This window comes from Podarcis vaucheri (assembly GCF_965113315.1).
Source record: "Podarcis vaucheri genome assembly, chromosome: 5".
NCBI classification, from domain to species: Eukaryota; Metazoa; Chordata; class Lepidosauria; order Squamata; family Lacertidae; genus Podarcis; species Podarcis vaucheri.
The window spans coordinates 102,645,126-102,654,427 of NC_138763.1; the positions used below are offsets into that span (position 1 = coordinate 102,645,126).

General features: G+C 42.6%; 1 protein-coding gene across 3 annotated transcripts in view; it reads left to right on the plus strand.

Annotated features, from left to right (window-relative positions):
* LOC309532651 (rho GTPase-activating protein 8-like) overlaps positions 1 to 7,358 on the plus strand; it is a 41,083-nt gene extending 33,725 nt beyond the window's left edge. For 2 of the 3 annotated variants that reach the window (XM_082223230.1, XM_082223231.1), the window contains exons 11-13: positions 1,147 to 1,275; positions 2,579 to 2,682; positions 6,302 to 7,358. In XM_082223230.1, coding sequence (XP_082079356.1) covers positions 1,147 to 1,275; positions 2,579 to 2,682; positions 6,302 to 6,499 — 431 coding nt within the window. In that variant the 3' untranslated portion in view covers positions 6,500 to 7,358. The remainder of the gene's footprint in view (positions 1 to 1,146; positions 1,276 to 2,578; positions 2,683 to 6,301) is intronic. The other variant, XM_082223232.1, reaches the window with a different exon arrangement.
* The last annotated feature ends 1,944 nt before the right edge of the window (positions 7,359 to 9,302 follow it).

Here is a 9,302-nt window from a genome sequence, read left to right on the forward strand (position 1 = left end):
ATAGATGTGCATATTACCAGATATGGATTCCTTTGGGGAAATTGAAAGAAATTTGAGATTGTGTTTGTATAGTAAATGATAAATTAATGATAAATTATAGCTCATTGTTAAGAGTAAAGGCTACCCTTAATTATTTTTCCCATTCGCTATTACACTAACCTACCAGAACCATAATAATAAACAATTAATAGATAAACTAGCAGGATCTTAATTTTTAGCCTTATCCATTGAAATTGGTCCATGCTAGTTAATCAACCGAAACTTTTAGCCAAGCTCAAAAGAATTACAATGGGTGTACTCAGTTGGATTTAGGCAGCCTCTTGCTAGGGCACAAGATTTGCATCCATGAATTCCCAGGCTCAGTCCCTAGAATCGTCACTTAAGAGGATCCCTTACTTCACAGACTAGTTAATTTGAAATGTTTGACTGCAACAGTGAGCATGGCCAATGGTCAGGGAAGATGGCAGTTGTATAGCCCAACAAGATGCTGGCTAGCCCTGGAGTAGACAGTACTGTTCTGGATGAATCAGTTGTCTGACTATAAGGCAGTTCTATGTCTTGACTCACTCCGCCTTTGAATGGCAAAGTTACATTCCATATCAAAATTTGAAGGTCCTCTATGTTTCTTAAGTGCATGAGGGCTGCTTTTGCATAAACACAAATCAAAAGACTCTTTGGGAATTGGGACGAGCTGTTCTGTGGGTCCAGGCTATAGCTGACAAATCTACTGGTTGAAGTAAGGGCAATATGTCATCCTAACATTAAGATAACAACCTGTGAAATAACAGTAGGCATTTGAAATGTTTAGAATACTGAATAATTACCTGATGTCATGAAAGGGGTGAAATCAATTGGTTGGAGAGTTACAGCGCCTATTGTGGCCGTAGAGACCAATACAGGAGAGACATGTTTTATTGCAGCTGGTTGCTTCTCTCTGCATTCCTCCCAGCGATCATTCTTCCTCTGGTCACTGATGTGGATATACGACCTGACTGTCTTCAGGTGCTGTGATCCTCTGCAAGAAATTCCCACCGGGCAGGGTTCATGTTATGTTTGCAGACATCTTCATAATGCAATGTTGGTCTGCCTACAGGCCGTAAATAGGTTGTAAAACTATATTGCTAATTTGGCTTTTTTTTAACGTAGGAAAATCTGTTAATTTCGATGATTATGGAGATATCCATATTCCTGCTGTCATACTTAAGACTTTACTCAGGGAACTCCCAGAGCCTTTACTGACCTTTGAACCCTATGATCAAATCATTGGAATTACCAGTGAGTAAATAATAATAATAATAATAATAATAATAATAATAATAATAATAATAATAATAATAATACAGTGGTACCTCGGGTTAAGTACTTAATTCGTTCCGGAGGTCCGTACCTAACCTGAAACTGTTCTTAACCTGAAGCACCACTTTAGCTAATGGGGCCTCCTGCTGCTGCCGCGCCGCCGGAGCACAATTTCTGTTCTCATCCTGAAGCAAAGTTCTTAACCTGAAGCACTATTTCTGGGTTAGCGGAGTCTGTAACCTGAAGCATATGTAACCTGAGGTACCACTGTAATAATAATAATAAATAATGTGGTTCTGATTTATCTGTGATTTCTGCCGCCCAAAACACACTGCCAGATCTGAGCACTTGCAAGTCCCATGGATTTCTGTGGAAGAGTTGACATGCCATGCAGTATTCAAATCTCTCTACATGAACCATGAGAGTTAGACACATGCTTTTCTTTTAAAGACTTTGCAGGCCTACAAGTGAAATCAAAGTTCCCATTTCAGGGGTTCACATATTTTGGTTGGGCTTTATAGTCAGCCCTGATCCTCCCTCAAGTGTTGTGGAACTTGATACAGGCAAGGAGTCAACCATTTCACACGGGACTGTGCAGACACCGAGAAAGAAGCAAGAATATCTTGCTGTTTCCAGTGCTGGATTTAGAGCAGTGCAAATGCTTTCCCTGCACAGGGCGCCCAGCCAAGAGGGAGAAGAGACATTTGGGGACACCAAATTTTGGCCTCACAAAGGGCGCCATATTACAAAAGATTGCCAAACTCTACCCTTGCTGTTTCGAAGCGTCTGCAAAGGGTGGTACGAAATTAGAAGCTGGTCCCTCCTTGGTGCCAAGTGCTCTGCATCTGCCAAATGGTTAGAGGAAAGAATGTCATTTGTCACTCTTGCTTGGCATGAATTGAACCTGTGACTCTTCTACATTGTGTGGAGAAGTAGGGTGAGGGGTGTGTTGGGTTGCAGCTTGTGTTTGCGTGCGTTTTGGTAAGATCACATTAGAACTCACGTTCCCACTAGCTAATGGATAAGTGGTGCGGTCTTGTTTAGATTGAATTTGGATATGGAAGAGATTTGGGTTTGGACAAAGGGTTCCCAGGCAGTTTCATTAGAGGGTGTAAACTGGAACTGCAAGTGCATTTTGTCCTCCTTTATTAGCCTGTACCAGACAAAAGCCTTGACAGATAAGATCATTTGGGATCAAACAAAGACATACTGTTCCTCTCTGGCAATGCACCTCTTTGACTCTTTATCAACATTAGTTATAATAAATTCTGTGTTCTTGCAGGTGTAGAAAGTAGCTTACGGGTGATGAACTGCAGAGAAATTGTACATGGACTTCCTGAGCAAAATTATGCTGTTCTGAAGTTTCTTATATGCTTTCTCCATATGGTGAGTAGGAATTAAATCCTCATGATTGCTGCTGTTTAATTCTGAAGCTGTTGTGCAACAACTGGTTTTAATTCTAAAAATTGCAAGGAGGCTGTGAAACATTAATTGCCAAAACAGCAGTTACAAACTGCTGCTGTCTCCAGTAATAATAAAAGTCAGAGCAGACTAATGACCCCAATGATAACTTTAGTATAAACCCCTTTCATAAATAACCCATAGTGCCATGTAAATCCAAATAAAATCAAATAATCCACTGAACCGCTTAAAAGAAGCATTTACAAGCCTCTCTTGTTTACTTCTTAAAGCTTTCCCTTGATTTGTAGGCTAGATCCTTAAACGTGTGAACATAAATATTACTTTTTTCCACTGTGAAAACAAAACTATAAAGTCTGTCAAAGGATGCTGCAGCCTAAATTATACAATGCAAAGTATGGCCAGGTGTACCTTGCCTTGCCTTAACTTACTCTCTACTGTTAAGTATGTTCAGAAGATCTGGACTGAGATCTGGAATGCATGTTAAAGTTGCTGCAAGGATGCCACAAGGAAAAGTGTCTCTGTGGCAAGATATTTCCTCCTAAAACCTAAGCTTCAGGTTGCAAAAGGGGTGTGCTGTCTTCCCATGGGACAGTGGCCAACTGCACAGCAAGTCACCTGCTAGTGGTGGGTGGAGAACTAACTCACTGTGTGGCTCTCATTTTCAGCAACCTCCTTGTGACCACTATAACGTGTATTTAATCCAGCTTCAAAGCCATATCTAGCCAAATAACAAAATAACAGCAGTCTGGAGACCTGCAACCATCCAATTTCCAGTGGCACCTATTGAAGTATGTGTGCTTATCTTTTAAATCTGCTGCACTCTGATCACTTTTTCCAGTGTGGGAAGTCTTTTCACATTCAAAAAAGAATGACATCCACATGTTGATCATAGCAAGGGACAGTTTTTCTGCAAATACACATGGCTGTGAAGCCCCAGTTCGTCACAGTTGCCCAGAGCATGCACACCATTTCTATACACATTTATTCAGCTGCATGTGATATAATATTCACATCGCTTTGAGGGGTTTGTCTCTCTGTTGTAAATGGGGGGAGGCTAATAAGCTGGAGCACAATCTGTCTGGAATCTCTAATGCGCAGGCCTCACTGAAAAGAGCCACCATTCATTCCAAGTGAGAGCTGCTCCGGAAAACATATTGGTGCCCCATAGATCAAACACATCCATCACTCACTCTGTCGCCTGTAATGATAACTGAAACCTGCCTCCTCCTAAGGCAGTTGTCTTGCTGGCACTCACACTTCCTTCATCACCTTGAACGCCAGCCCAAATTCTGTAATGGCCTCTGCTTTTGTTGAGCCCAGAGAGGCTGCACCTTTTTCAGAAGCAGAAGTGCCGGGACCATGTTGCAGACGGGTTACTACTACTAATAATTTTATTATTTATACCTTGCCCATCTGGCTGGGTTTCCCCAGCCACTCTGGGTGGCTCACAACATATATAAAACATATATAAAACTAGACTAAGTGGCCCCTGTGACGCAGCAAGGTGATTCTTTCATTCTGCCTCAGTTTCCCTTATAATAGAGCCATTTTTGCTTACACAGTACTACAGAATGCATCAGATACCTTCATCTGTCATTGCTTAATATAATCTCCAGAAGCTATTATGAAAATCCTCACCTCATTTGCTATTATTTTAGCTACAAATATCTCTCCTCAGCATTATGGATCTAAGTGACTTTTTGTTCCAGTAATAGACATGCCGTTTCAACACACATCTCAACGCTCAAGGTGTTAATGAGGTGTGCAAAAGTACTCTGTGATGTCTCTGGTAATTGGATAACAGAACATAGAATTATTTTTGAGTGTCCCTTATTATGTAAAGTGAAGACTTGAGTTGATTTTGGTGCTCAGATCTGCAGTTTTTGCTGATCCTTGTTTTTTCATCTTCACTGTCTGAGGGAACACTTTACATTTGGAAAGGTCAAGGTAGTGTGAACATCCGGGGAGGGCAGCTGAAGATTTCCAGTTGACATAAACAACAGGCGGCTTTGTGCAGTTCAGCTTGCGGCCAGCAACATTGGTGGTCAATAAAGTTAGACATTTCAAGCCAAAGGATGGGTATGGACGCCATCACCCCAGCACCGGGGGCATTATTGCTTTAAGCAGGGCTCTTGGGGAAGTCTGAGGCAGGCAAAAGGGACGCTGTGAAGGTGCTCATGTGGGAAGGCTTGAGAGAGAGGGAGCCTCTCTTGCACAGCTGTTTGAAATGAAAAGCTGCAAGTCCCCTGCAGTGGACTCAGGTGATGAGCGCAGAATGTTCCTGATATATATGATGGAAACATTGGACACTGTCTCAGTTCAGAAAAGGATTTCGCCTACTTAGGAGTGTCTCTTGCTCCAAAGACAACTCCCATCCCACAAGTCCTGGAGCCTACTAATAAATCTCATTCTTACCTCTGTGAGCATGGCTACAAATGAGATCAGTACAAGCACATCTGGCTTGTAATGAATATATTTTATTGGCAGGCACACTGAAAAGTAAACATCCACTACCACCACAATTTACTAAATTTTTAACAGCAACATAAAAGTATAACCAGCATAGAAGCATAGAATGGTAGAGTTGGAAGCTATCACCAAGGTCATCTAGTCCAGCCGTCTGCAGTGCAGGAATCTTCTTGCTCAGCCCCTGACCCTGAGATTAAGAATCTTAAACTCTACTGACTGAGTTATCCCAGGGTCTCCCATCCCTGGGAATCGCCACTGCCGACTACCGGAATAAAGCTAGCAGGCCACTCGTGGTCCGTGGACCCCCACTTTGAGAACCCCGGGATAGGAGAAAGCTGAGGGCCTGGCTCTGGCCTCCATCCCTGGCCCCCAAGGAGGAGAAGGAATGGGGCAGCTTGATGCTTCTGAAGGAGCCTTCTCCTGGTGTCCTATATAGCACCACATGTCTCTTCATCTCTTGAGAACCCAAAGGACTCTTTGGCATTTCAGCAACTTACCCCCTTGTGACTGTGGATTCTGCTTGCTGTACACACCCATGGACCTGGCTCACGTAGGCCGACCCTGCTCTCTATCCCCGTAGTCTAGGGCTAAGGAACCTTTTGGGCTCCATGAGCCAACCTTCTCGGGACTGGCCTTGGGCAGGTGGGCAGGGCTGAAAGTGGGTTTGGCTTAATCTGCGGAGTTCATATCCTGGCTGTGGTGCTTTGGGTTTCCAAATTTCAGCAGCATCCCGGGCAACACCAAAATTCAGTGCCCCCCCCCCCCGCCTTCCATTGTTTGTCATTGTTGTGGTGCTCCCTGCAGTGCCCTCATGGGCAGGAAAACCGGTCACACTCCCCTAACTCCATCTCTACTTTGCTGTTCAGAGTTGGAATCAGATGACTGTCAGAGGTATGTATACCAATTCCACTATACCTGCTAGTAAACAAATGCTGCGTCAATTGTTTATCTTATTTTATTGTAAGCCAGTTCAGAGGCTGGGCAGACTTCTTGGCAGGGAAGCAGAATGAAATCTTTAAAGTGGAGGCAGCTGCGCCTCCAGTTCTGAATAGTTAGCAGTTTGGTCCTCTGTGTGTTTTGTGCTTAATGATCTGCATGTGTTGCCTCTTTCCAGGTGTCACAGGAAAGCATTTTCAACAAAATGACTGGTTCCAACCTGGCTTGCGTCTTCGGCCTGAATTTAATCTGGTCACCCAAAGGCACTCCTTCTTTCAGTACTCTGGTACCGATAAATATTTTCATTGGGTTACTGATAGATTTCTACCCCTCAATCTTCAGTTCTCGAAGTGTACCTGGTGAGCAGTTACCTTGAAAACACATACAGTACTGGGATGCACCCCTAGGAAGGACACTCATTATTCTGCGCTAGACTCCACTGAATCTATTTTCAGTGCATACAGAAATGAATTGCTTCACATGAAGAAGCCTTGTACAAAATAGGCTTATTCCTACTGGCAGCTGTGCCAGGTGTGTGTGTGTGTGTGTGTGTCTTCCAAATCTGCTACCTCTGTTCCCTTGGTTGATGCCAGAGATTGGATCTGGGACCACTAACATACAAGACAGGGCACTTTTCCACTGAGCTGTGCTCCCAGTCAAATTTCTCTTAAATTTTTCAAAGCACATGACTGTGTTACATCTACAAAGCTATCAGTACAAAAAAACTTAGAAAGTAATTTTGAGGGCTCAAGGTGTAACAGTTGATTTAGATTTCATTCCTTTAGTAATGTCTGCCTTTTAAAGCATTTAAGTTGCATACAGTCTTAAATTACTTATACTGTAGCCCACCTGTGATCTTTGGATGAAGGACATTATATAAATTTAATAAGAAATTTTTTTTGCTATGTTTTCTCAGGAACACTTTATACGTTTATGAATGCAATGCTGCATAAACTGTGTATATATGGATTTTTGTAGAGTAAGTGTTTATTGTATGTGAAATCCCTCCTCCAAGGGTTCATGGGCATGGGTTGATAGAGGGGAGTCACATGAGTCCTCCTCTAAAAAGATGGATTTGGTCTAAATCTAAATTCAGTTGATCTCTCATCATCTGGCTCAGAAACTGATGGCTGACAGCCTACTGACTGGCGCCTAGCAACAAGTACATACTGCTATTTTAGCTGCCACTAGATAATTATAAACGTATCCTGGCACCCTCATTGTTTACCATATTTATAAATCATAGAATCATAGAATCATAGAATCATAGAGTTGGAAGAGACCACAAGGGCCATCGAGTCCAACCCCCTGCCAAGCAGGAAACACCATCAGAGCACTCCTGACATATGGTTGTCAAGCCTCTGCTTAAAGACCTCCAAAGTAGGAGACTCCACCACACTCCTTGGCAGCAAATTCCACTGTCGAGAGGATGTACTAGAGGAGCCACTTGGCCACCTGGGGTCATGAGGACTCCATTATTATTGTATGCTGACAACGCAGCCATTCTCTCATGTTCCAGACCAGGTCTAAATTATCAACTAAAGAGGTTCATGCCTTATTGTGTACAAAATGGCCTAAAAATTACCTTTGGGAAATCTAAAATTTGGGTTTTTGAAAAGAATCTTTCCCAATGCCAGTGGTCACTAGATGAGCATGCCCTCAGTCAGATTAGAAGCTTCCAATACCTGGGGCTGACATTCCATCACATAATGACATGGATCTCCCATAGATCTGCAGCCCTCCAGAAAGCACAAGTTAGTCAACTGGCCACTTTACTAAAAGGGGCCAGTATATTCCACCTGCCATCAAAATATTCAGGACAGCTGCCGAATTACTATATACCTCTAATATCTGGAGTGGAGGATTAACATCTGAGTTGGATGATCTCCAGGCTAAATTCTTAAGGGCTGTCCTCCAGATCCCCAGATGTGCCTACCTCAGTCATTTTCTTGGAAACTTGGGAATGCCCGCTACTGACCTGGGCCTGGTGGGCAGCCTTCAGATACTGGCTTAAAGTCAGTGTTTTCATATTGGGGACAGGACTACTACAACATCTAGCTCAGAATGAGTATGTTAGTTTCTGGTCCAAGTGCAACACCCAAAAAGCTTCCTTAATTGGGCCGTCCCCATCTCTTCTTGAACACTTGAGCTTCAACATAGCCTTTAAATCACTAAAACAAAGACTGTGGGCCGTTGCCTATGGTGATCTGCAGACCTGTTCATACTCATCCTGCTCACCAAGAGCTGTGAGTTTACAGTATGTCGGGACATTTCACATAGCTGAATATCTAAAGAACTTGACAGTGGTCAACTACCGCAGACTTTTTACCAAGGCCAGACTGAATGTGTTTCCTTCCAAAATGCTCCAAGGCAGATTTGCAGGTATTTCCTTACTCTGCTAGATTATGCCCCTGTACAATTCAGGAAGTAGAATCTGTGCAGCATATTCTACTGTCCTGCAGACTATACAAGCAGGTCTGACAACAAAAAGTAATTCCTTTAATTGCAAACCTTCCAGGAAGACCTACACAATTTTATGTTAGGTACCTATTAGAGGATAGGTTTCCCAGTGTATCTTTGGCAGTTGCCAAGTTTCATTCTAAGGTGGACAGGTTCAGAGAGCACTTTGTATTAGTTAAAGGTCTGAAAAAAGCTTAGTTTTATCTGATGTCCAAGTAGTAAGTATGTTTTATGTCTTTTTATGTACTGGAATCTATTGGTGAGTCTTTGGACTGCAATAAAAAATTGATTGATATACTTTGACCACACATTAATCTTTTGTGAGGGTTTGCGTTTTGGGTTTGCAAAGTTACAGTGATGTATTGGATTTTCCTACCATTTCTAAATCTTTTACAAGAAGACATCAGATTTGTTATTTGAGAATTGCTCCAATTTGATCCCATGTAGGAGGTGGGAGCAGGGATAAGTAGAACTTCTGATTAAGATGAACTTCATCCTTTTACTGCATCAGCTGTAAATACAGGGCCACTTCACAGGTTACATCTTTAGGTGTAATTTAAGGCCCATTGCTCATGTTTGTAAGGTGGAAAAAGCAATTTGCAATGTGATTCTTTCCCATGCTATTGGGTAATATGAAAAGCCCATGCTATGGCTTGCACTTATTGCTCAAGACCTGAGTAATGCTGGCATAGGAGACATCTGCTGCAGGGTCTTCCGCG